Source organism: Pezoporus flaviventris, unplaced genomic scaffold (genome assembly GCF_033815535.1).
Source record: "Pezoporus flaviventris isolate CSIRO_AGI_PZ_B2104156 unplaced genomic scaffold, CSIRO_AGI_Pfla_v1 ptg000015l, whole genome shotgun sequence".
NCBI classification, from domain to species: domain Eukaryota; kingdom Metazoa; phylum Chordata; class Aves; order Psittaciformes; family Psittacidae; genus Pezoporus; species Pezoporus flaviventris.
The window spans coordinates 3227952-3255943 of NW_026892563.1; the positions used below are offsets into that span (position 1 = coordinate 3227952).

Here is a 27992-nt window from a genome sequence, read left to right on the forward strand (position 1 = left end):
TTTAAGTCCTAATTATTAAGGAGTTTAAGGACTGACTAAACATAGCTTAAAAATTTTGAATTTTAAGTCATACCAAATTGGGTATCTTTAGCTAATAAACTGGCTTTAATAGTTTAGTGGTGTGAATGTTTAATTGGTTCCTCATTAAAGCTGCTTTGCGCTTCCAGATTGTTGGGATTTTTCAAAGCAACACGTGTTTGATGAAACAGTTATGCATTAAATTCTAAACTTTTTAATTTAAATTTTCAACATCATTCCTTCCACTCCAACTTTATTATCAAATGCTTACAGGAAATTCTTTGTTAGCTTACAGTGGTAATAATCTCTCTCCTGCACCATTCCCCTGCTCCCCTTCCCCCTGCTTCCACTACCCCTTCTTCTTAATGAAAATACTTCATGGTGCGGAGGCCACATTCTTGGAATTTAAAATATATATGTGCATAGTACACTGTTTATGCAAAATGCCCAATTTCTGATAAGTGTACAAGTAAGGCAGTAAGTGTACAAGTGGGTAGGTGAAGAGATACAGTGAAAAGTTAAAAACAGCACAAAAAAAAGCCTCCTTTGAAAACAATACCCAGGCAATATCTGCCTATAGTACATGGAATCCAAATGATACTCATATGAGAGTGTTGTAACTCATTGCAAGTAACTTGCAAGACTTACCTTGTATCCTTCAAACATTGCTGTTATGCAGGATTTCCTGTTCCATAATGTTCAAAGCAGTGCTCAGATATATACTTTTTTTTTTTTTCCCCTTGAAATGGCTTACTTGTAGGTATATTGTTGTCTTTTGATATAAGTTTCTAAGACATTCCTGAAATAGATTAGGCATGGACCAGCTCAAAGGTTAAAACATCAATAATAGTTTACAGGGATATGAACCACTACTAGAAATCATTTGATGGTTCATTAGTTGTCATTGAGATGTATGGTGTAAAGAGGTTTGATGTTCCTAAACTTGTGTTGCCTGTGATACGACATTTTTGAAGTAGCTTATGAAGCCACTGCATACTTTAATAAAAAATCCACCTTGTGAAGCCGTGTGAATTTGTTAGCTCTGTTTACTTTTCCATTCTTAGAGAAAGTAGTTTGGAGTGGATGGAAGGAAAAAAGAGGGAGGGGGATGTGAGGGGAGACTGCTGAGTACATAAGAAGCTTAGTGACCAGAAGTGGGTTGGTGTTGGCTTGTTTGGGTTGTTTGGGTTTTTTTTTCTGTTTGGTTATTTTTCTTCCAGATTAATGAATGACAGCCTCTGAACATGGGGAAAACTGAAACACAAAGCAGAATAATGTGGGGAAAAGAGTAATTGTTTTGATAGAGCATATGCTGGTACATCAATGCAGCTGTTACATTTTTCCAAGAAAAGGAGACTGAATGGGCCTAGGTGACGGTAAAAGAGTCAGGGACTGTTAATTCGCGCACTCATGGAAGCACTTGCACAAAGTAGCAGAAAGTTGTTGGAAACTGCGATAAATTGTAGACCGGGAAAAATGTGTTTTAGTATCTTATATGTTTCCTTTAACTAAAACTTTTTTTTTTCTTAGGCTGATTGCTGTGGGCACTGTGTCAGTCCATGAGTGCTGAGTGGCATCGCATTTTCCGTTTGAATAGGGGCAGACAGAGGATATGCCATGCTTCCTGTGTAATTCTTTGTAAATGCTGAATTTAATCATTAACGATGATGGATTAAGATAACATTGGTTGTGTTAGTAGAAATGAAGATTGAGACTCTATTTCTTTTAGTTTGGAAACCGATTTCCCTTTCCAAAGACAGAATGGTCTCTGTCACCAAGTGCAGTGAAGCAAAATTTCACTTCAGTATAGTGAATTACAGAACCTATGTGTTGCTGAGTATCTAGTAGAAGCCTTGACCATGAAAAAGTGTAGGGTCTGTATTTCAGGAATATAGTGTGAGGTATGTGTTTGTTTGCTTAAATCCAGTAAAAATACATCAAGAATTTCAGATGATCCAATATGAAACATTTAAGTCATATCTGAGCCTGAAATGCCATCCGCCTATATATAATTACTTTTTCTCAAGTTTAGTTACTTTTATTTCCTCTGTTTACAGAATAACCACCCAGACACTATATGGAACGTGAAATATTTTGCTGCAACTGTGTTTTATAAACCAGAATTCTTTAAATAACAGTACTGAAGGAAAAGCAGAAGTGAAAAATTGAGAAGTTATTTACCTCTAAATGGTCTTGGCAGTGACAAACTTAAGAATTGCACAATACGTCATGCTATAAAACTTATGTTGCATGTCAGTAATAAAAGCTTGAGTTTTGAATTCATGATGCTTATTTTTCTGAGTTGTGTGGAAAAAAAAGGGTGACTTGACTTTGGTTTTTCTGCTTTGGGTGAAACATTTTTGCCTATTTCCAACTTCTCATCTGTTGATAGATTCAGTGGATTTTATTTTTACCTGCTGAGAATGTTGCTGCATAGAGAAATCAGCCTAAGAGCTGAAATTCAATTTAGACCACGTACATGCTTAGGTTCTAACAGGATATATGAGCAAGTATTAGTGTGATTTTAGTCAGTGCTAAAATACTTGCTGTGGTTTCTGACCTAATGGTATACCAGCTCATTTTAGAAATGGCATAGCAGGAAGAAGTGTTTCTATATGCAAATTAGAACTACTAAGCAAGCAGATCCCAAAGGAACGCAAGATGACGTCTTTTACAGAAAGGAGGATAGAAATAATTGGAAATGGAAAATAGCTTCAGAAAGATAGAAAAGAGCTTAGGGTACACATCGCATCTCTCTTAATCCAGCAAGCAATTTTTCCCAGTAGTTGCTTGGTCTGGGGGTGATTTATGTAAGTTGTGTTAAATTTTCACATGAAGTATTCTGTTACTATGGTGATAGGTGCCAATTCACGCAGATTGTTCAAATAAAATTAAGGCAATTCTTTGTACTCAGTAAGCTGGGTAATTGCTATTAGTTTGTACACAAGGGTTATGAACTTGGAGAACTGCAGGTTCATTAAGCATTCAGACTTTTAGAAACATTTGTGTAGGTTTCATAGGAAAGGTCCTTTTATGTAGCATTTATTTAACAGCTTGCATTATATTTTTCACAATAGATTTTTTTTTTTCCCTCTTCCCTTAGTATCTTAAATTGCGTGTGCTCACTGTTCTGTTTTCTCCTACCTTTGTCAGTTCTTACGCATGTTTCTGATGGGGGAGGACAGAGTGGGTTGTTGCAGATACAGATGAGCTCTGGCTTCAGTGTGGAGAAGCATGGAATAATAATGGAGTGAGGATGCCATAGACCAAGTGGCAAGAAACTGCAGGAATTGGATGATTTTGTGTAGTTGGAAAGAAAGTGAGTATTTCTGAACAGCAGTGGGATTAAAATCAACAGGATTTGTGTGGGAAGCGAAAAGGAGTTGAAAATGGCACCCAGGTTGTGAGCTTGTGGGACATAAGGTGGTGGAGTTGTTGACAGAGACAGGGAAAGAGGGGGAAGCAGGGAGGGTTTGAGAAGAAACGTGATTTCAGCTTTTCAGCATAATGCGCTGGGGCTGGTGGCAAATATCCAGAAGGAGATTCTGAGCTGCGAATGTGAACAGAAGGGACAAGAGATCTGTGACTCATCCGCACAGAGATGATAATTAAAGCAGCATGATTTTAGGAGGCTGCTGAGCAATAGGGAAGTGGTTGCAGAAAAGGGGAGAGTTGAGGATAGAGCTCCCTGGGATTGTTGCAGTCAGAAGGAGGAAGAACAGCCATGACAGGTTCCTCTTGGAGCAGCTCAGTGGGAAAAAAAGGGAAAGCATGTGCTTTAGACATCCACTTACAAATACAAAACAGGTTTCACACAAATGGCTGTGTGATTTTAAAAATTCATGGCAGCAGCCAAGGATTTCCTCTTCCCCTTTCTCTGTTACAAGCATTTTCACTTGTCAGTGTCCCCAAGGCCCACGTTTCTTGTATCCAAAATCCTGTTAGACCTCTCAAAATCTAAGACGTAGGAAAGCACCTCAGGAAACCTCTGCCTGTGTCACGCTCTTAATTCGTTGCCCGTTGCCAGAGGAGAATGTTATCTGCTTGCCAGCTTCTGTAGCTTTGGCGATATTTAAGAATTTATTGTTTCTTATTTATTTGAAGGGGGGTTGGAGGGAAGGGGATTGAACAGAGCTGTATGTCTGCTGATTTGTGTTTTGTTGTTCTAGTAATTACTCAGACATACCTATAAATCACAGCCTGAGCAGAATTCCCTAATATTATTGCATTTCTGATCGTCATCCTCTATAGAATACGGTGTTTTGCCATAGCCTGTATTATATCTATCAAGCTTTTTTTTCGAAACTGTCTTTGTAATCTTGCCATCAGATGTATTAGATATATTTTTCATGCATTTTCTAAGTAGTGAAAGGCTAAATTAACTCAACCTATCTTATCCTTGTACCTTTTTGGAAATTATATACTCCTGTTTTGGTCCAAGAAAAGTGATGAAAGGTAATAATAAGTGAACATACTATGAAAGCTATAAACTTTTGCCTTCTTCATGTGTTGGCAGAGCTCAAGACTTTATCATGAGTGTTGTTAAAGAACTTTTGTGAGAACCTTCAGTGACTACTCCAGCAAACCTCAGTCTTGTGGCTTTCTTGTTACAGCTGAATTGGGCAGAATTCAAACCAAATGAACCTTTCTAGAGCCAGTGGCATAAATTCCCTACAGCTAGTGACACTTGAACAGGCTCATTGTAGGCACCTTGAAGCCAGAACAACTTATTCTGAAGGGACTTGGAGTTATGATCTGAGCATTCTCGGGTTAATTATTTTGTATTGTTGTGAACTAGCAAGACCAACAGACCATCCATTAGAGATATCCTGGTATTAAAGGATTCAGTTACAGTTTTAATCAATTTGTGAAGCAAAGGATTTAAAGGATGGCTTGGCTTGATTCCAACCTATGGTTACATTGCTCAAGAGAGATTCTATGCCAAAGGTTTGGCAATGCATGAGAGTCTGAACCTTCTTTTAGCAATCATGTAATTTGTTATTTTTGTTACAAATAGAGACCTGAAATCATGCAGTTTAGACCATTTTGCGTGACTTCAAAATAATGGTGACAGCAATTCTATCAGACATTTGTTTTTAAGCAGTACATAAAATCTAGCTGTTAACCTCTTAAAACTAGGCATGGAAGATGTGTGGAATTGCTCATGAAAGATGCATTTCCCAGGCAATTTCACTACGTCTTTTAAAATTGTGCTCCTTAACTTTGCCTACATTTTATCAGCAAAGTGCTGGTAGAAAGAGTACAGTGTACACAAACACACACATGTAGATTGCCTTCATGTAAATTCAGTTAAACTGCAGTGGAAAACAAAATTTAAAAACAGTGAAGAAGCTTCACCAGAAGCAGCTTCAAAGTTGTCTGGAAAAAGAACACTTCTGTGGCAAGTTCTTGTTCTTCACAAGTTGCTCCACTTGACTCCACCTCTGTAGCCCCACACAGCCTGCTTCTGAACAATGCTGCTCATCATATGAATTCACAAGGGACATTTTGGGGCTAATATGTTAACTGAGAGTCAGGAGATTGGGGTTTTGTTCTTAACAATCGTGTAACCTGCTTCTGTATCAGTTCTGCCTAGAAATTTCCTTGCCTTGGAGGAAAAAATAAATTGGGATGACTAAATATATGTGGGCAGCTAAGACATTCTGCTGGACAAGAAAATACAGTGAAAGAAGTCCATGACCTCTCATGAGCATTCTGATCTAAGGATTACTAGAAATGCTGAAATGTTGCTGATTCATTGCTGAAAGAATTAATAAACATATTTCTACAGTTCTTCCTTTTTTATCCCATAACTATTTGTATGTATAACTTTTTCTTTTCTGAGCTAGCATAACTTTATTCTGAAGTTAAGTCATGGATTTAACAGGAAATTAAGACTGCCAAGAAGAGTGCAGTGCAGCAGCTGCTTAGAATGCATGGCTAAACCACAAATAATAATAGTAGTAACAATGATGCAAGAACCCTGTAAGAAGTGTCTGACAGATAGACGCAATAGGTAATTTGGCAGGTTGCTGACTTGGACTTTTAAACCAGATTATAGATACGCAAAATTAGAAGTGTTTTCTGCTGAATATTATCCTATGGTTATAGTACTGGAGAACTGCATGAACTTTTTTCCCTATGAGCAGTAGCAGGACTTGGCAGTTCTTTTATGTCTGAGTACTTCGCATCTTGAGATTTAATCAACTTGGATGGCAAAGAAATGGGCTAAAAAATAAGAAAAAGTCTGCTGTAATTAGCCAACCTAAAAATAAAATGGAAAAATAAAGCATCATAAACACTGTTCTTGAAAAAATGAAGTCCACAAATATTTGTATTTTATGTACGTTACCTCATATGTGAATTGTTCTAGCAGTGTCTAGGGCAGGTGAGGTGTTAGGGCTTCCTAATTCAGTGCATTTAAATGCCTTTAGCAATTATGACTTATGACATTATGATAGAATCTATGCAGATAAAACTTGTAATTTTTGTAGAAATAATGCAGAATTGTGGATATGAAAGAAGTTCTGGAAGAAGTGATGCCTCACAGTTGCAGTTGAGCATAGGTTTTGCTAGTCTTAAACAAAGGTTTTACTATTATACCAGGATTGAAAGTACAAAAGAACCCTCCTCTCCCTCACTGTTGTGGTTTGTTCTTGCTTTTTTTACCTTCCTCCCTTACTGCCTTTTTTTTTACCTTCTTCTTCTAGCTTTGAACTTCCAGTTTCCTTTTTTTAGGATCTTAGCCAAGTTCCAGCTGCCTCCACAATGGTCACTTTTGCCATTTTTTACGCATACAACAGAGCTGGAAAGAGTGACCATGAAAATATGATCCTAGTAATTAAGTTGTTCCATAATATGCCCCTTTTATTTATCTTTCTTTATAGATGATGCTGTCCCATTTTCCTCTCTGAAAGTGCTAATGGCCAATATTTGACTACATCTTCAGGAAGTATAAATTAACATGGAACTGCTTTTGTTGCTTTATTAGCAATCTGTGTCATTAATGTTTTAGAAAATAATGCATATTTGAAGATAACCTTTTGCTGTTTCATCTTAGGTTTTCTTCGATTGGTTGAATGAAGGTTATAATATAGGTTAGCTGTAGTTATACTTTGTCAGTGTATATATGTGGGGGGCTGAGAGAATAAACAGCTAAAAGGAAAATATCTTCTTGCTGTATCTGTGTATTTCAGTTCAGGGGTAATGACTGTATTGTTTCAGTAAGTGAATAGCAAATCGTTAGCTTGTGTAGGAGTAAAGCTTCACTGCAGATTTTTTGTGTGTTCCTTGTTTTCTAAAGTAAAAAAAAGTTGATGTTAAACTTGCATAAGATCTGTTTCTTAAATTAATTGCAATGTTTTGATACTGTGGTTAAACAGATATTAAGATCTTTCAAGAGTAAGATAAGGGCTTGTAGTCCAGGTATATATATGAGATGTTCTCCAGCTGTGGGTGGTATGCTATTAAAAATACAAATTTATCTCTAATTGCATAGTTAATGTCTCTTTTTTTATTGCTCAAGCGCTTTAAGTTCTTTTAGTTGAAATGAAATGCGTATGAAAAAGCAGTAATTGTAAATGGAAAAGGCCCCCAGTAATAAGTATTCAGCTTATCGTTCTACCTAAGGGATGTTTGAAAACAATGAGCACAGTTATCCTCAGCACTTGCTTAAAGATAAATCACAGAGGAGTGGAGTGACTTAAAAAAATTCTAAGGGGAAATAAACTTCACTACAAAAGAAAATGACATGGAGGTTTGCTGTTGGAATCATTCAGAATCAGCCTCAGCCCTCATCTCTGTGGATGGCTGCAGGAAGTTAAAACGAGCTTACTACGATGCAGGGATCAGCTTTGTGACCTTTTCTAGGTTTCTTTGAATCCTGCACTTCAGGGCTGCTCAGGGCTGTGCTGGTATGGATCTTTGCATTCCTGCACGTTTCCCTGATTTCATGCTTGAATTATGTTTAGTGGAATGTCATTCATGTGTTGAAAATGTGTATTTTCAAATTGTTTGGTGTATTTTTTGCGTAAGCATCTGCTGTCTTTCAGATTTTCTGTGTTCTGTTGTTTACTGAACTGTTAATTTTTCTTTTGCCTGCTATGTGATGAACTCATTTAGCTATTCTTCCCTGGATTTGTAGGGAATTATGTGTTGAGGAGAGAATTTCAGGGTGAGGCTGCCTGCTCCTATGCATAGACTGGATGCCAGAGAAGTTTTCCACTTGCTTTACTGTCTTTTGTAAACTCAGAAATATTTACATATATATATATATAAAATAAAATAAGCATATTTCTTTAGCTTCCTTCATGGTTGTGTGAAGAGTTTCATTTCAAGGATGTAGCAGTGTTTCTCTGTTATCCTTCATTTTCTTGATTGTACTGTACCTCTACAGCATTTAAGAACCCAGAATCTTTTTTGCCTTAGTAGTGAGACTTCTCAAACAGTATCCTCTTTAAGATGAATGTTTAACTTATAGTAAAATCTTCCTATTACCAATGAAATAATTATATCTGCCTAAAAGCACTTCTTTTTTTTTCTTCAATATAAATGTTATAATCCCCTCCTGCTATTTTTGCAAAATGATTCATAAGAAACCATGTAGAACATAGATGTATCCAGATTGAAAATGCTACATGTCCTCCCACATATAACAATGAAATGTGTGTTTTCCTACTAAGATTGCAAATACTTCATTGATGTCTGCGTATAATTGAATGTGGTAGATTTTCTTTCCAGCTCTACTTACTGGCAAATGTTTCCTGAATGCCAACAGCTGTTATTAGGAAAATGCTCCCTATCAGCCTGCTGCTTCTGCATAGGTTGCTTTATATAAAGCTTAAGAACACATTGACTTTTCTTGCCCGAATAATGCTAGAACCATTTCATGGATTAAAAGTTGATTAAAAAAAGCAAACCCAGTTGCATATAACAAGTTGCTTTTCTAATAAGATCAACTAATTTAAAAATTAAACTTAAACCATGAAAACTTAGTCACATTTCATGTGTGTTATTAGGTAGGATATAAAGCATCTGTTCTAAACAGAGTTTGCACTAATTAGCATAAAACTACAGCATCTTAGAATTCTAAGTTATTCCTTCACCAATTTGGTTGTATTTCATGTGCTTCCAGCATTATTAATTCAATTTCTCTATATATCCACTCAGGTTTTGGCCTGTTAGAAAAACTTCCACAGCCCTCAGCCTCCCATCTATTAATCTTGCTTATAGAATCTACCTTGCATGCTACATAAGGTAGCAGAGAATGTGCATGCAGTCCCCAGCAGGCTGTATGGAATAAGACAGTCCGACTCAAGTTTCCTGTGCATTTTGTATTCCGCATTTGTCTTCCCTCACATTGCTTGGAGTGTTATAAACAGACAGTGGTTTCCTTTTCTCTTTTTCCTCCTCCCAGTGTTTTTCTCCTCTTCTTTGGCAAGGTGTGCGAACATGTTAGTTCAACTCAGCTCAGCAGGAATTGTTTAGTTTCATTTTCTTTCTTAGTTACTAAAGAGCACTGCTGGTACATCTGTTTTTTCCAGTCTTACCACTGAAAGTGGGTCATTTTTTTCCATGGCCAGGGACTGCTGTTTGAAGCTACTCGTCTGGCATGCATGTGACTAGCTGGTATGTGCCAAAAGGATGTAAAGTGGAGGTAGATCAGTATCTGTCTCAAGGAAGGAAGCAACAAGAACTAGTCAAGAGATAGAAACATTTACCAGTATTTCCTTTGTGTGGTGGCTTCACATTAAATTTACACGAATCTCTCCATTCTGTTTAAGATTTTGAAATATTTTGTTTCTTCTTTGATTCCTTTTTAATTAAATTTAATTCTTTTGAAGAATAAATCTAGGAAGGGTGGATGACTGGATCAATTTAACCTGCCTTTTCTGCTTTACTCTTTCAGGACTGCACAGTATATGAAACAGAGAATAAAATTCTTCATGTGGTGAGTAGTGTTTGGATTTCTATTAATAAATATATTTGTATAGACTGCATAGAATTACAGACCTGTGTGTTTCATGCTTTTTCTGCAGTGCAAGTGTGATAATGAACTAGGCTGGGTATGACTGAGTGAACATCATGTATGGAACTAGTGGTGAATAAATAGTGATTTTATGGAAGGTGAGCTTCACACATGAGCGGCCAGGAACTTTGCAAGGGCTTGTGTTTGGCTCAGATCCGTCTGTTATTTGTAAACCATGGTCAGAAGAATGATTTTGAAAAATAGAATCTTTTGGGTTTGTTTTTTTTTTTTTTGTTTGTTTGTTTTTTGAGAGAGAGCTGGTCGCTAGGGTTCTATGAAACCGTATATATTTAAGTAAGTGATATAGCCTCATTTATACAGCTTTATTCCTCATAGGAGAATGGACCTAGCCAAGTGATAGGAAAATTAAAGCAATTCTTTCCTTTTGAACTCTCAGCATAAATACAACTGTTTCCAGAATCTGTAGCATTACTGATAATAAATAAAGCCTATGAAAGTCATCAGGGCATCAGAAATCAAAACGTTTGAAAGGCTGGTACCTGGTGGATGGAAAATCAAAAGCTTGAGTAAACTTTGCACCTAAGTTTTAGATATTAAATTGTATTTCATGTTGTTGCTGTAGTTTAGTGAGTATTAAGTTAACCCAGAGCTTGTTTCTGAAAGTTAGATACAAAGATACTCTTCTTAAGAATGAGTAATAGATTGGTTTAGTTTATTCACCATATTTCTCATTTAAGTGGGTTTTAATATTTTCTGGTTCTTATTACAAAAGCTTAATGAAGAAAATACTGCATTTCTTTGTCTGAAAAGGTGGGCGTCCCAGTAAATTTTGCTGTACTTCTTTTTTTTTTTTTCTCCTTTTCATTGCTTCCATATCAAATGCTTGGCAAGCTGAGTTCTATAAGCTTTTGATGCTTTGATTTCATAGTGATGTGGAATAAAACATCTCCTTGTATTCTCAAGTTTCACTGACACTTTTCCCTGTGGGGCACAAAGAATTAGCCATTTTAGTGAGGCTGACATCATCATCATCTTTGCTAGGCTGATCTTTACAAGTATTTAAGTCATTAAGTTTTTAATTGCATAATCTTGGCAAAAGTGCTATTAAGCTTGAAATCGTTGTGTTCAATTCATATTTGTTTTCTGCTGGAAGAACCTAGAGTTCTGAGTTCTGCTATCTACAGTATATCTATCTTTTCTAAATTAATAAAAAGGATTGGGAAGGGAGCTGGAAGTATTTAGAGCTAATGAAGCATCCATTAATATAATCTTCAACAGAAAATGTTGAGGAAACTGGAGGGATTCATTTAAGATATGTGAGTGCACAAATTTAAGGCAGGTTTCAAAAGTTATCTTGCAACATTCAGACTCACATAGGCTTATTTCTTTAATCCACAGTAACTTTATTGTGTTGACAGGTGGACATATGTATTATTATGGAGAGCTTAATTAGCTTCCACGATTAGTGCTCAAGCTTGCAAGGAAACCAGAACAGAGTGCTGAATGTTTTACTAAAGCCTGGGATTAAAATGACTATATATATTACACATCACTTGGATCGTTTCTGACCATGCCGCATTTTAGCTGATGGATGGGATTTCACTGGGCAAAAGCTGACCAAAAGCAGTCGAGGAAAGAGGTAAATCTGCAATTGAATAATTAAAATATAGGATTTTAAATCATGTTTGAATATTAAAGGGAATATTTTACACGTGCAGCTGAGAAGGTTGATGATAGAATTGGAATTGAAAGCAGAGTACCCCCTAACTGCATTTCATGGAAGAAAGAAAAAGGTGTTGAAGCTTTAGCCCATTAGACAATCTGGGGAGGAGCAATCTAACAGGTTGATTAAAAAAATAGGGGAAAAACCTGCTTATGTCAAGATCTTGAGAAAGTGCATGGTTTTTTTACACCAGTGTCAAAGAAGAGAGATGTTCAATACCTAATGAGATAATAATATTTGAATGCACAAACTAGATTAAAGATGTTCTAGAGGGGAATTAAGAATTTAAATCTCCTGTGATAGACTGTGCATCCAGTAAATTTAGAGGTGAATGTTAAAAAGAAGATTCTCTGATATAAAGAGAATAGTAGTAAATTTGATAAAGATGTAGAGAGAATCTTGAATGAGAAAGCTAGGAGAAAGATTGGGAAGATAGGATAGTATACGGAGAGAAAGTGAATTCTCTTTTCTTAAAGTCAAAGACCAAGCTATTTCAAGTCCATTTTCTGAGTACATTTCCCATGTACAAACCATGCAGATTCCTGAAGGTAACAGAAATGGAGTCTGGCCAGCATCACATACAGCTGCCTTTGAATGAACAGATGCTGATGTATAGCTGTGTTTGCTGGAATGACTTAGAGAAGAAATCGAATTCAAAACCATGGGCTCACCTCATGTGATTTTACTACCAGTTCTTTTCCAGACACAATGAAACAATGTTCCTCACAAACACAAAAGGCAATGACTTACAACTAATCTGCAATTCATGCAGTTAGCCTAAGGAAATCCTTGTTACAAGGTATTGTTCCCACTGAAGATTGAAGTCAGATTTTAAGAGATGCTTCTTACATAAGTAAAAAAGAACTACAGCTGCAGAAATTAAAATAAAACTAAGTTTCAGTTATGTACTCTTATTCTTTAGAACACCAAGAAATTTGCTACCCTGGGAGCACATCATTGGATCAAAGTACCTGATTCTTACCTGTGTTACCTATTGGCGGTCCAGTGCTTTACTTCAGTTTGAACCTGTATTTTAGGTGAAACATCTTCATTGTTCACATAGCTCAAAGTGTTATTTTGGACTTTTGTGCAATGATTCAGGGACTTGAGTTGTACACATCTCCTGTGGGGAAGCTGCCTATTTCCCCTGGGGTGAGCCTATACCTCTCCTATGAGGAAAGGCTGAAAGAGTTGGGGTTGTTCAGCCTGGAGAAGTCTCTGGGGAGACCTTTCTGTGGCCTTTCAGTAATTCAAAAGGGGCCTGTAAGAAATATGGAGAGAGACTTTTTAGCAGGATCTCTTCTGACAGGACAAGGGGTAATGGTTTTAAACTAAAAGAGGAGAGATTCAGGCTGGATATGAGGAATAAATGTTTTACAATGTGGGTAGTAAAATGTTGGAGCAGGTTGCCCAGAGAGGTGGTGGATATGCGACCCATGGAGACATTGAAGGCCAGGGTGGATGTGGTTCTGGGCAACCTGAAGATGTCCCTGTTTATTATAGACGGGTGGACTAGATGACCTTTGGAAGTCCTTTCCAACTCAAATCATTCTATGATTCTATACTTTGTGCCAAATCGGGGGGAAAGAGTGTGTGTGGGCACAGGCAGGGGATATGAGACCACTCTGCTGCTATTGAAGTGCATCCATGGATATCTCTGAAGTTAACTCATCACTAAGTCTTCATGCTTTCCTCTAAATCAATGTGGAGAAGGCAACATCCCTTATCAAAGGCAAGTTCCTCTTTTAAATAGTGGACTGTTTTGCTTTAATCAGGAAGGGACAGAAAACAGTTAATGTGCTCATATTCTAATGGCAGTAATTTGTTTTGAAAAGCAAATGAATGCCCTCTTTCTTTCAGAGATGGCAGTGTGGATGTTCATGTGGAGAGGCTGCTGAATCACCTTGTCCATAGATAGTATATTTTAACGTCAATAAACTTCTTCAGATGTTAGCATTTTAGATATCACAGATATAGTCAAGTGTCGTGGTTTAAACACAGTCAGCCAAGCAGTCTCTCTCTCACCCCACACCCCCCACTCCCCTTCTTGCCCTCCCCCTGCTCCTGGAGGGATGGGGAGGAGAATCAAAAGAATACAACTCCCACGGGTTGAGATAAGAACAGTCCAGTAACAAATCACTACTGCTGCCACCAATAATAATAACGATAAAGGAAATAAGAAGGGAATACAACACCTCACCACCTGCTGACCAATAACTCACCCCACCCTGCCTGCCTGAGCACCGACCAATACCTCATCTAACCCCACAGTGCACTAGCCCTTCCGGGTAACTCCCAGTTACATCCTGGGCATGATGTGCTGTGGTATGGAATACCTCTTTGGTCAGTTTGGGTCAGGTGTCCAGTCTCTGCTTCCTCCTGGCTTCCCCTCCTCCCTGGCAGAGCATGAGGCTCACAAAGTCCTTGGTCAGACTAAACATTTGAGCAGTAACTAAAACCATCGGTGTTATCAGTGCTGCTCCTGGGCCGAAAGTCAAAAACACAGCGCTGCAGCAGCTACTAACAAGGAGAAAAAAATTACTGCTATTGCTGAACCCAGGACATCAAGAAATAGTATTCTGTGGAGACAGAGCTGTATAGCTGCAGTTTATCTTCAAGAAATAAATGTCTTTGTTTGCTCCAGGCAATTTGAGTTTCAAATGTTATATAAAAGCATTTTGATTGTCACAATATTAGGTGAAGTAGTAAACTAATCTCTGTTCAACTAAACACATAAAATATATCTAAAGTAAAAAAGTCTTATGGAAAACTGATGAAGTTTTAAGAAGTAATTACCTACTTCAACTTGTTTATTTCTTCTCCATGTAGCTGTAAAATGTGTCTGGGAAAAAGTGTCTTTTCTATAATTTTCTGCCCTAGAATTGCAGGTGTGTTGAACCTATTTTAAAGACAACTATAGGTCTTAAAGTTTTGTTGCTTTTTTTGCTTTTTCTGTTAATTCATTCACAGAAACACTTGGTTTCTGTGGAATAAGAAGCATAAAACCACACATTAATAATGTGTTGGTATTTGCTTATTAAAATGTAGATGCTTCTGAAATATTCAGGAACACAGGGAAATGCTTCATATTTCTACTGCTTCATTTTTCAGTATGTTTTCTCCAGCTTACCTTTTGCTCAGCAAGCGATGCAATAAATAAATAAATTATAATAGTTCTAATAACTTATATAGATAGAAACTAATATAGATAGAAAGTAAATATCACCAGAAAAAAAAATAACCAGCAGAAGTAGATGGCAATAGAAAATGCTGATTTAAGAAGAACAGATTTTAAAATACAGTGGGCCTAAATATGAAAAGATAAGCCATAGGTGTGGTTTTTGCTTCAAAACTGGAGATTAGTATGCTCTTGCTAGTTTGTATTTAGAATCCTGATACTGATTAACTTGAGATGATAAAACATGGAAAACTGATCAGCTTAAAAAAGGTGTCAGTTCTGATTGTTTCGGGAGTTATAAGTTAATTGTTGCAAAACTCTGAATAGACCTGTAAAATCTTTGAAGAATAATTCATTGATTCCATCCAGCTGTTCAAGGATATATATGATGGAAATATCTAGTTCAGATTAATTCATGTGAAGCAGGAGCGTATTAAAGAGCAAAGCAAGGGCTAATTATAGAAAGTAGAAGCGAGGCATCAGTCAGATGAATAATAAGTTTTAACTGAGTTTTCTTTTTAGTTTAATTCTATAAGAAGAATGTTTTCATGAGGAATTTCGTTTTATTAAAATTATGCTATTTTTACCTGAAAAAAACCCTCATCATTTTATTGAGTTGGAAAACTGTAGAAAATAGAACTGCAGAGTGAAGTTAATACCGAGGAGTTTTTGAAAAACAAATGAGCTATTTAAAATAAAAAAGAGTTACTAAACTGAAAAAGAAAATTAAAAGTAATGGATCAGAATGTTCTTTTTTTTCTAAGAGCCTTGAAGAAACCACAGTTATGATAATTCACTCCTGCCTGCTGTATTTGAATATTTGTTATAGAACTGTAATTGACAAAGAATGCATTGTCAAAGGCATAATTTCTATAGTCTCATTAAAGAAAAAGAAAACACCTTTTTCCTTTAAATAGTCTGTACCTTGAAAATTGAGCCCAGCAAACTTCACTGTAAGAGAAGCCTCTCTTTTTGCATCTAAAATAAGATCTAGTTCACTGTTTAAACTCCATATATATACAAAAGCAAGTCCAGGGCTTTAAACCACGACAAGGGCTTATTGGTTCTAAAAGTGCTGGAGTTCCTGATGTATTCCCTATGGTACACAAATGTTTTGGACTAAAATCAATTGAATAATAATTATTTGGTTTGGCTTAAGTTGACTAGCTTCATCCTGAAGCTCATGTAGCAAGTTGCTTTGCCTTGTACAGGTCTAACTAACTGAGATTTTGGCTTTTTTTTTTTTTTTTTTTTCCCCAAGCAGATTAAAATTAACATTGCCAAGACATTTTTTTCTTACTTTTAATGTTCAGAATGCCCACATGTCTTATTGGCATCTTGTCCCTCATTCAAATGACATGGGTGAGAGACTTGATTGGGGAGCCTGGTGCTTTTCTTGTGATCAGCCCTGGAAATGTGTTTGAGCCAAGATGCTTCGGTATAGAATCATAGAATAGTTAGGATAGAAAGAAACTTAAGATAATCTAGTTCCAACCCCTCTGCCATGGGCAGGGACACCTCAGACTAAACCATGTCACCCAAGGCTCTGTCCAACCTGGCCTTGAACACCACCAGGGATGGAGCATTCACAACTTCCTTGGGCAGCCCATTCCAGTGCCTCACCACCCTCACAGTAAAGAACTTCTTCCTTATATCCAATCTAAACTTCCACTGTTTAAGTTTTAACCCGTTACCCCTTGTCCTGTCAGTACAGTCCCTAATGAAGAGTCCCTCCCCAGCATCCTTTTAGCCCCCCCTTCAGATACCGGAAGGCTGCTATGAGGTCTCCACGCAGCCTTCTCTTCTCCAGGCTGAACAGCCCCAACTTTCTCAGCCTGTCTTCATACAGAAGGTGCTCCGGTCCCCTGATCATCCTCGTGGCCCTCCTCTGGACTTGTTCCAACAGTTCCATGTCCTTCTTATGTTGAGGACACCAGAACTGCACACAATACTCCAAGTGAGGTCTCATGAGAGCAGAGCAGAGGTGCAGGATCACCTCCTTTGACCTGCTGGTCATGCTCCTTATGATGCAGCCCAGGATACAGTTGGCTTTCTGGGCTGTGAGTGCACACACTTGGCATGATGGGTTAAAGCTTGATCATTAGCCTGGGTAAAATTAAGGACGGGAGCAAATACAAATCTGTTTGCTTGACCAGAAATGCCTGGTGACCCTAGAGCTGCCAGATAACAGATGGACAATTTGATGAAAGGCCACGGCAGAGCCTCTGAAGCTAGCCATGACACCTGAGTACTTCCATTCCGCTGCAGAAGACAGTCGTTTTCCCAACACATATTGAAGTAGCCACAGATAATCAGAACAGGTGCAATTCTAATTTAGACACCTTTAGGTCCTTATCCTCCTGGCTAAAAGAAGGAGCAATTGTGGAAAATGTATTAAAAATTGGTATACTATATCCCCAGAGTAGAGGTAGAAACTGTTATCTTTCATTCTTCATGCTCTGGAACATAAATTAGTTGTCTGCTGAGTGAGAAAAAGAAATGTTTCCTCTTGAATTTCTACCAAACAACTAGATGCTGTGTAGTGATATTTTTCATCCTCCCATGAATCATTTAGCTTTGCATGTAAAGACAGTGGTGTAGCTTCAATCTGCAATTATAAGTTTGTCACTGAACAGAGAGGAAAATTTGTTAATAAAGTGGAGTAAAGAGGTGCTGCAAAAGAGAACTGAAGTCATCGCTGTAAGGCTTATAGTGAGAATATAGACAGTATGACAAAAGGAGAAAATGTAATCTGTTTATTTCTCTCAGTTAACCTCTTATAACTTGCTTTTTTTTTTTCCTTTGGCCTGGCCAAATCCTTTTCCTTTGTTTAGATAGCTTGCACACTGAAGGCTGAGTGGAGCTTGAGAAAGGCTGGGCATTTTTTATGTATGCTTCCTGATATTTGTAGGAGCAATTGGATGCTCATCTTCCTGTGAGTCTTACTGTAGCTAGTACTGCAGTGCAGCAGGGAGTCAACAGTAACAAAAGATGAAGGATCCTGATCTCATTAGCAATGTGTTAATAAACAGAAGTGTAGTTTTATGAAGTAACGAGATGTAACTACCATATGAGAGAAAAGGTGAGTTGTACTGTCATCTTATTTAGAGAAACTAAAATACATGTCTACAGTACAGTTTGTACTGAATTGTTATGCTGAGAAATAATGCAGTCATAAATAGGAGCAAAATGAGTAGCAAATGTGCACTTTTTGTGTGCTTTTCTTACACTCAAATTAATTGAGTGGCCACTATCATGCGAGTCCATTAATTTCCATCAAAAAAAAAAAAAATTTAAAACTTTTTACTAATAACAACAATGTAATAATAAGCCTCCTGTATTTCTTGCACTTACATAACTTGTAAAATTGGCTTGCATCTGCAAGGTGAAAGCTCCAGTGCAGTTTGGGGAGCTTAGGGAAAACTTACGCAAGCTAGAAGCAGCACCAAACATAACTTTAGATTTAGGCAGGTTTGTTGCTTGAATGTATATGGAATAAACCTGATGAGCCACAGTGTGAACTATTTAGGAAGAGGAGCATAGTTTTCTCTGGGAACTTTCCAAATTCAGCATGTTGCCACCATTAAATTAACATTGTTCCTGTGCCATGTGGCAGCATCTTTGCCATGGAAGTTCCTGATCCCCTGAATAGGTCCAAGGTCTTTTTCCATAAAGAAGCCTAATGGAGAGGAAGCCTGCTCCAGATGAAAAGGCTGTTTTTTCTGTATGCTGATTTATTCTGATTGGTATATTAAAAAGCCTTGGCCAGTGAAGTCAACAACAGTAATCTGGGCAGGAACTGCACAGTAACTATATTCAGAACCACTAGTTAAACTCTGTTGTATATTGACACAGCTGTAGCCTATGAATGTGTCCCAGAACCATCCAAGCTCCAGTATCTTCCTGGAGTTGAATTTACCTCCTCCTCCTCCTTCTCCCATCTTCCACAGATACACACAACAAAACCAACCCAGAAACTGTGAATAAGATGTTTATGAGAGTAAAGGCAAGGAAAAGTGCATTATTTTTTCTGTATCAGCCTCTGAACATGTTTCCAGTGAGACCCTGTGTGCTCTGTCTTTCCAAAGGGGAGAGGATGCCTGCTAGATGATGGTGGGCTCCTTGCTGTCCTGTCTCTGCTTAAGCTCAGAAAATGAAAATTTGTGAAAATTTGTCTTTCACACAACCCTGACAGACACTTGATCCTACTTACAATTCAACTCTTTAACTAAGGAGTATTTAACTAAAATTATTTAAATGTGTAACAGTTAAGGGAAGTTTATAAGATTCTGTGAGTATTCTAACACCAACAAGCTTCTGTTAGATATTTTCTTGTAACGGCTGGTTTTGGAAAGGTCATAGAATTTGAAACCTCAGTCTGAAAGAGCATCCCCTCATTGCAGGATCTTTTCTACAGACTTTGCTGTGGCTCATTTATTGTGCTTAGAATGGGCATGATATCGTGCTGTTGGACAGCAGTATGAATATCTAAGATGGAAAGAAAATCGCAAGACCCAGAAGACAATAATCTTATAGAAATGCATAGGAGCATATGGCAGGTTTTTTTATTGTAGTAACTTGGCATCCAGTATTCCCAGAGTTCCTCTAGGGAATATTCACACTACTTTTTTTTTTTTTAAGATTGCAACCAATATAACCATTCTGGAATGCTGATCTCCATAGGCTTACTGTTTAGACTGTCTGTACCCCTCTCATGGAGAGGCAGAGGGAGAGCAGCTGCTCTAAGGAGCTATTTAATGAATCTCAGTTTAGGCTTCTGTTCCATGCCACATCCTAGACTTGCCTCACTCCTTTCCCCATCATCTGTCAAGGCAGCCAAGGACTTTTTTTTTATTGAGAAGCTACGTCTGTGGACTTGAAATGGCATACGTTGTGTTAGGTGATAGGAACACTCCTTTTCTGTGTGTTTTGGCATCTCTCTGCAATGTAACAGTTGGGAATAGGAGAAAAAAAATCATACATTAATTCATTGTAAAGAGAAGTTCCTCTGAAACTGCTAAGGATCCCATAAATTTAGTAGTTTTAGAAGAGATAAATAGGAAGAATATATGGGTGAATACAAACCTAAAGATACATGAAAAATTCAAGTTTCATCACCAAAGAATGGTTTATACTTCAGATCTCTTTACTATGCATGTGGAGAACTGAGTGTTCTGTAATTTTCTAAAAGTAATTTCTCAATAATTGTCAGTGCAGTAACAAGTTATATGAAAATCAGGAGTAGTCGGCATGGATTCAGCTTAACTAGCCTGACTGCCTTCTACAATGGTTCAACTGGCTGGATAGATGAGGGGAGAGCAGTGGATGTTGCCTATCTGGACTTCAGCAAGGCTTTCGGCACCATCTCCCATGACATCCTCATAGGCAAGTTCAGGAACTGTGGGCTGGACAAGTGCATGGTGAGGTGGATTGAGAGCTGAGGAATGGCAGGTCTCAAGGGTTGTGATCAGTGGCACAGATTCTAATTGGCGACCTGTAACTAGCCGTGTCCCCTAAGGGCCACTACTGGGTCCAGTATTGACTTGCTCGTCAGTGACTTGGGCGAGGGGATAGAGGGACTTCTCAGCAAGTTTGCTGATGATACAAAGCTGTGAGGAGTGGCTGCCCCAGAGCTGTGCTGTCGTTCAGGGGGATCTGGACAGGCTGCAGGGGTGGGCAGAGAGGAACCTTTCGAAATTCAACAAAGGCAAGGGCAGGGTCCTGCACCAGGGAGGAGTAACCCACAGCAGGCTGGGGGGTGAGCTGCTGGAGAGAAACCTGGGGGTCCTGGTGGACAAGAACTTGTCCATGAGCCAGCAGCAATGTGCCCTTGTGGCCAAGAAGGCCAGCGGTATCCTTAGGAAGAGCAGTGCCAGCAGGTCAAGGGAGGTAATACTCCCTCTCTACTCAGCCATGGTAAGGCCCCACCTTGAGTACTGTGTCCAGTCCTGGGCTTCTCAGGACAAGAGAGACGTGGAGCTCCTGCAGCAAGTCCAGTGAAGGGCTACCAGAATGACTAAGGGTCTGTAGCATCTCTCATACGAGGAAAGGCTGAGGGAGCTGGGCCTGTTCAGCCTGGAGCAGAGAAGACTCGGGGGATCTGATCAATGTGAATAAGTATCTGAAGGGAGGGTGTCAAAAGGACAGGGTCAGACCCTTCTCAGTGGTGCCAGGCAATGCGACAAGAGGCAACAGGCATGAACTAAAACACAGGAAGTTCCACCTGGACATGGGGAAGAACTTCTTTATTGTGAGGGTGACTGAGCATTCATATGGATCATGGAATAGACTGCCCAGGGAGGCTGTGGGGTCTCCTTCCCTGGAGAGCAGTCTGGACCCAATCCTAAGCCAGCTGCTCTAGGTGATCCTGCTTGAGCAGGACTAAATGACCTCCAGTGGTTCCTTCCAGCCTCAACCGTTCTGTGATTCTATGAAAATACAAATAGCATGCCAGCATTGTATCTAAAAACACACACACAAAAGAAATCTATGCTTTCATTTTTATTATGGAATTTTATATATTTTTTTCTTTTTAAAATGTCAGGTCAGAGCAATTTTCATGTATTCAAAAAGCCATAAAAGCTGAATTTTGCAATAAAGTTTACTTTTTCACTTCTTCCTAATTCAGATAAAGTAAAAATCACTCTTAACACCCTTTTATATATTCCTCGACTTCCTTTTTTCAGTAATGATCCTGCATCATGAAATACAGCTAAAGCAGAAGGGGTGGTGTGTGTGTGTGTGTCTATGCTTGAAGGTAATATTATCTCTGAACAAAGGTCATGTTGGTAACATAAGTTTTGTTATATTTTGTTATGTTTTCCATTTGCTTCTGATCTGTTTATTCACTTTGAAACAGTATAATTTAATAAAATAAGCCATTGATATACATACCTAAATTTCTAACTGTAAATAATTTAAAAAGGAGAAAATAAAAATTACCAGTGTAATGGTCTTTAACAGGATTAAGATTTCACTGTCACTGGATTTTACTTTTTTTTTTACTTTTATCAGGTATTTTTTTACTTTCTTTTACATAAAATAGTTGTAGTTCGGCATTTGGACTGACAATGTTAATTTGGCAAGGAGTTTATATCCAGCTTCATATTATTTTTCTGTAGCATTGTTGTAGGCATTTTTTTCTTTAAGAAGTATGCTTTGCAATCTTGAAAGAGTGGTTAGTGCAGCATTTGTGTGCAGTTGTGTTTCAGTCATTTGAGGAGACTGGTTTGCTTTCATCTTTTGAATTTGAGAGCCATTAAGCTGGTTCTTAATTGGCTTTGGAGGTACCCACAGTTACAGGACCAGAAAAATGACCTGATCCCTGAATTTCCTGACAAAACACACCTTTGGAAACCTGAACTGAGAAAGCAGTTTTAGTTGCTGAAAGGGGACTTCACAGAGAACACTGAACCTCTCAAAAATCACCTGCTTAGTGACATATGAGATAATGATAGCAAAAAAATCACAGCTTCCTTGCCTTTGAGAAGAGAGTTTTCAGGGAGTGAGAGATGAGGAGATAATGCAGAACCTGTTTGACAGTCCCATCCTTTTTAGAAACATTTTTTTTCTATCTTGCTGTGAAGAGGCTGCCAAGGATAACAGGTTTAAGAATTATCCCATAGTGAAGTGGTTGTTTATTGTAATCTTCATACCAGTAATAGTAAATCATGGTTGGCAGCAGTAGAATGTGAGAAACTCAGTCCAAAGTCAATTAGCAAATTTTATTAGTATAGCATAAACTTCAGAGTTAATGGGAGTTACCCATCATTGTTAAGAGCTTGATTTTGATCTGTGCTGAACATCTGCATGGTCAACAGAAATTAGAGGGGTTCTGAGGCACTTAATGTCTTTGTGAAAGGTGTGTGCAGAGAGCAGGGTTGGAGCTTACCACATTCTCTGTGCATGCCTGAGCAGAGCTCAGATGCAGGGCATTTAACCCTGAGAGCACAAGGGAGCAGCTCAGGCAGTCATTTTTTCTCTCTGTTTGTTCTTCCCTGGTCTGATGCTGAGCCTGTTAGGGTCATCACAGAGAACTGATTTTGTATGGTTCTGCTGACTGAGGCCTTTCCCCCTCTTCCTTCATCTCCTCTGCCTTGTAGACTCAGCAATGTGGTTTAGCATGTACTTTAAAAATGCAGCGGTTTAAGTTGTAGGTTGATATGTGAGTAGTTAGCAGTGGTATACTTATTGTGACTTTTTTTTCTTTCCTAGTGTAAAACTCTCTCTGGCGTCTGTGATCACATTATCTCACTCTCTTCTGATCCGCTGGTTTCCCAGTCTGCCCACCTTGAAGTGATCCAGCTTACAAACATCAAGCCAAGTGAAGGGCTGGTAAGAAGTACGCAGTTAATTAAAGCCATCATCCAGGATGAGAAAGTGATATTTAATTTTTTTTTTTAATGTTTCATATATGGAAGAGAATAGGAGATTTTAACCTTTTCTATTTTGAAGTCTGAAAATGATTTGAAAATAGTTTCTCATGCTAGTTCTGTTTCTCATGCAGCTGGGATAACAGGGAAGTATTTTGTAAGGTTGACCAATATATGTAAAGAGTTTAGAGAACAGGGAGAAATGAGCAAGAAGTTCTTGCCATTTATACCAGCTTCTGAAAAATTGTTCAGATTGTTCTAGGATGTTGAAGTTTGAAGGGATTTAAATTACTAAGATGAACTCAACCAAGAAGTTTGCGTGGGCTTATACACAAAAGCTGTCAAATTCTGGAATATGCTTCAGAGTATCTCTGGGATATAATGCTGTTTTATAAGTTATTCAAGTGCTCTACAGCGCTGCTGAGAAGTAGCTTATTGAATTTATTGCAAGAACTCTGCATGCTTAATCGGGTGCTTGTAAAGGCTCAGTGCAGTGCAGCCATCCTGTGTTTGATGTTCGAGAGCTGACCACTGATCTTTTGTTTACTTAAGTATCCAACACCCACTGCATGGAAAAAATCAAACACTGGTGACAATTACAGCAGTATGACTTTACATCACTAATAATATCTCTTCCCACAATCCTTGGAGGTAGTAAAAGGTGATCAGAATACAGTTAATAATTTTTTGCCTAATTAAACAACTTTTTCAAGTTCTATCCAAGTTTATTCTCATTGTATTTTCTTGAATAAGGATTACTGCTGTACTTTTTGCAGCAGGTTTTTGAAGTTGTTTGGATGGTATTGTTTTGAAGAGCATTTTGGATTGTACATAGATTGTTGTTAGGTTTTGGCATTTGGTTTGGATTTTTTTACAAATTTGGCATGCCAGGGTATTTAGAGCAATTATGCACTAGATTAATTATCCATTCTTTTTGGAAAATCACAGTTAAAATAAGAGAACCCCCCAAACATATAGGTGAGTAAATATTGCCCCATCCTTTGCTTTAGTCTGCTTTTTGTTTTTGTTTTCCCATCCCCCACTGGCTTTCTTTTGATCTCTGAATCCATTTCAAACTAGTCCTCCAGGATTTCAGCTTTTCATGGATTCTCTCCTCCCTCTTTCCTATTATTTTAACTCTTTTTCACCAGCTCACTGCAGTAAAATTTTTGAAATCCTGTCTTTTACTATAATGAAGAGATCTGCTTCTCCCTTCTCTTGATCACCTTTCTTGGAGTTTTGTCCATTTTTATCTGAACATTTATTTCTTTTCCTTTCTGTCTCATGACTGGTTTTTATTTGGTTTTGCTTTTTTTCCCCCCCTCTTTCAAGTCTTTGTGTAGGGTGGTGTTAAGCCCCAGTGACTGAAAAATGTCGAGTGGTATTTTTGTAAGTAAGAATGTGCATCATGGGTCTGTTCCTGCTGGGTAGCTGATGAGATAAAGAATCTCCTCCCACTCTGTGCCTCTGTTTTACACCCCCTGTCTGTCTTGTCTGTTTAAACTGGAAGCTTTTGAAACAGGGCTTTTTCTTTTAATATCTGTTTATGAACCAACTGAACAGGGACTTGGTGCTGACTAAGGATTACCATGTCATTGTCATAAAAATAATTATATGTATTCTTAAAGAATGGAAAATACCAACTGTGCAGTATACAGGCCTTAGAAGGATATGTGCTATTTTGGTGCAGTCACTTTTTTTCCCCTTCATCCTTACCTATATGCCACTATTCTTTTGCCTCTTTATTGTGCTGCCTTCTCTAGATTGTGAGCTCTCCAGAGCAGGCACCAAGGACAATATATTTGCGCCAGAAGCATGAATGTCATACCTTTCAGTTTGTTACAGTGCCAATGTTATCATCTTTGCCGGGTTGCTCTTTGTGCTTTAAAGAAAAGCCTTGCTTTTCAGTTGTTTGGCTTCTGTTTGTTTGGGCTTTGAACTAATGTTTTTCAATTAAGATGCAGTGGGTGCATATCAGTACCATCCTGTTGAGTGCTAAGTCTGTAAATTTAAGAATTGGTGGTGGAGCTCGGAGTTGCGAATATCCTCTGCACTTGAGGAGCACTTGAATGAATGTGAAGCTCTATAACTTCTGGACCTTCTTCAGGATTTGTGCAATGAAGGAGGTGGAAAAATGGATTATTGTCAACTTTCTTCTGGATTTTTGACCCACATGACAGTTCTGTTCTGGCTCTACCAACCACAAAATAAAATCTTCTATAAACATGGGAAGATTTCAAGTGCAAAGACAAGGACAAGGATGGCTGCTAACTGGGAAGATTTTTTTGTCACCTAACATAAACAGAGTATCTAACTTGTCAAAAATTTAATATCTGAGAAACTAAAGTAGATCAGGGAGAGGAAAAGGAACGGAGAAGAGAAGGAAATAAAAAGTTTGGAAAATAATGCTATTTCTCTAAAGTCATATGGTAAATATATGATGGAATTAAGAAAATGGTTGGCATTTTTGCAACTTGAAACAGCCTGGAGCACTATCAGAATGTTTTGATCAGCACAAATAGTTCCTTCACAATGTTTGATCTTTTCTTGTGGAAACGTAAGTATCAATCAGAGGTAAATGTAAATTGTCAGACTAATACCTTAATGCAGAAGTAACAGGTAAATGTGTCACAGTATTTTAAATGTCTTACGTATATTAAAACTAGCTAACACTTACTAGAAAACCAGACCAAATAACCTGGCAAGCAGAAAATGTTGTTAGGGTGTGATGTAGGGAAACTCTTGTTACTGGGTAAAGTAATGTTATGGGTGGGTTTTGGTATTGCTTTTTTATTTTTGCCTTTTTTTGTTTTCTTTTTTTTTTATCTCTATCTCTGGTCTGTTGCCGAGGTGTGGTTATGTGACTGGCTGCACACATGTGTTCTTCAGTGAGTGTTGCTGTGGAAGAGTTAGGGCGAGCAGTGGCTATGAAGTAAGGGTGAAAAGAGGGTTTTCAGGGTAGAAAATTATTTTTAAAGGCCTAAAATGGATGAATGTGGTCAACTTTGAAGTAACCAGCATGCTCCATGATCCTTTTTATTGTTTTTTTTTTGAAGACTTGGAAGTTCTTCCATCTCTATCAGTAAGCAGAATTTAATTTTATGTGTTTTTACATTACTGATATTCTAGAAAGAGACAAGACTCTGTAACTTAAGTAGTATATTTTGCCATGAAACAGACTTAAAAACATTAGGGCTTGGCTGAAAACAGTGAATGTATTAGCAGAGAAGCACAATACTGTACACCTTTTCCTTTTGATAGACAAAAGCAAGTAACCAAGTTTTCCTTGGAAGTTTTTCTTCAACAGTCTGTTTCTATTTTATCTTTAGTTTTAACATAGAACAGAATATCAGAGAACTGTGGCAAGGGTTAGTCTTGAGTTTCAATCTTTTTTGTTCATATTATCATTTTAATCCTAGTCATTTTAGGTACTGTGATATGGTTTCAAGTTACAGCTATTCACCTGGCTTGCAAGATTCAGAAATGCAAAGGTGAATTAGAAAGGACATTAGAATGATTGTTCTAGGTTCCTGTTTGCCTGCGCAATCAAACACAAAATGAGCCTGTCATGTAAAAAATATCATGCAATAGACTACAAGCTGTAGATACAGCAGGGTGTGGCAGCTGATTAAAGGTGTACTGCTGACTCCCTATCTCAAAAGTATTTTCCAGGAATCGGGTGTAATAGTGTTCCTAATATTTCTCCTGAGTTATTTAGTTTGAAATGTTGGAGGAGCTGGGAAAAATCTATAAAGAGATTCTGAGAAGTGTTTGGGCTCAAGGAGGCTCATGAAACTTTGGGGGAACTCCATTAAGATGGTTTCACAGTGGAAGTAAAAGTTCAGTTATGTGTGCGTGATAAATGGTATCGGTATCTTCTTTTCCATCCAACATTGCATAAAATATGTTAAAAGTATATCAGGAAAAAGTCAAAAGGTCTCTCTCTTTTCTAATACTTAACTGAATAATAGTTCACACCAAGATAAAATTTAATGATTGCTTTGAAATTAGACTTCTACGCAAAACTGATCAGGAAAATCTCTGATTGAATTAAGCAAGAGTTATCCTATCTTTAATCTAGGCATACATTTGATCTTGATTACGAGGGCGGTTACCTTACGGTTGTTTTTTAACTATCTTTCCTTTTATTTCACCTAACTTGTTCTTGTAAATTCATAGGGACCATGGCGTTATCTTTGTGTATCTGCAAATTTGTTTCAGTACAAGTGAACAGCACACACACTAATCCCCCCTGTATTCTTGGTCACAAAAGTACTGTTGATACTGTGCAGCCACAAGGAGACAGAGGGGAAAGCTTCTAAATGTCTGTGGTGTTCTTATGTCCGTTCCAGATGAAACATTATAAACCAGGAGCATTCTCTTCTCTGTACCGTTTCCCATATATTGTTCACTTAAAAAGTGGAGGAACATGGGTGGAAAGGTAGCTCATCTTCCTGTTGCAAAATGTTGCCTCTCCCCATTTAAAAGCTGCTTTGTAAGCAGGATTATGTTGGCTCTTGCAAAATTAATATGTCATGGTACTAGTGTAACATGTATGAATTTTACATGTGAAATAAATATAATCGGGGGGGTGGTGGTGGTGGGAGTTCTGCCGCTTCACTCTTCCCACTCTTTCCTAATGTGTACATAATCCTGATCTTAGCCTTCAAAGAAAATTCTGCAAAAGTTCTTTCCTATTGCTATTTCAAAGTC

General features: G+C 37.9%; 1 protein-coding gene across 7 annotated transcripts in view; it reads left to right on the plus strand.

Annotated features, from left to right (window-relative positions):
• CNKSR2 (connector enhancer of kinase suppressor of Ras 2) overlaps positions 1–27992 on the plus strand; it is a 214763-nt gene that overhangs the window by 62806 nt on the left and 123965 nt on the right. For all 7 annotated transcript variants that reach the window (XM_061453247.1, XM_061453249.1, XM_061453250.1 and 4 more), the window contains exons 5-6: positions 9926–9967; positions 23122–23241. In XM_061453247.1, the coding sequence (XP_061309231.1) occupies positions 9926–9967; positions 23122–23241 (162 nt within the window). The remainder of the gene's footprint in view (positions 1–9925; positions 9968–23121; positions 23242–27992) is intronic.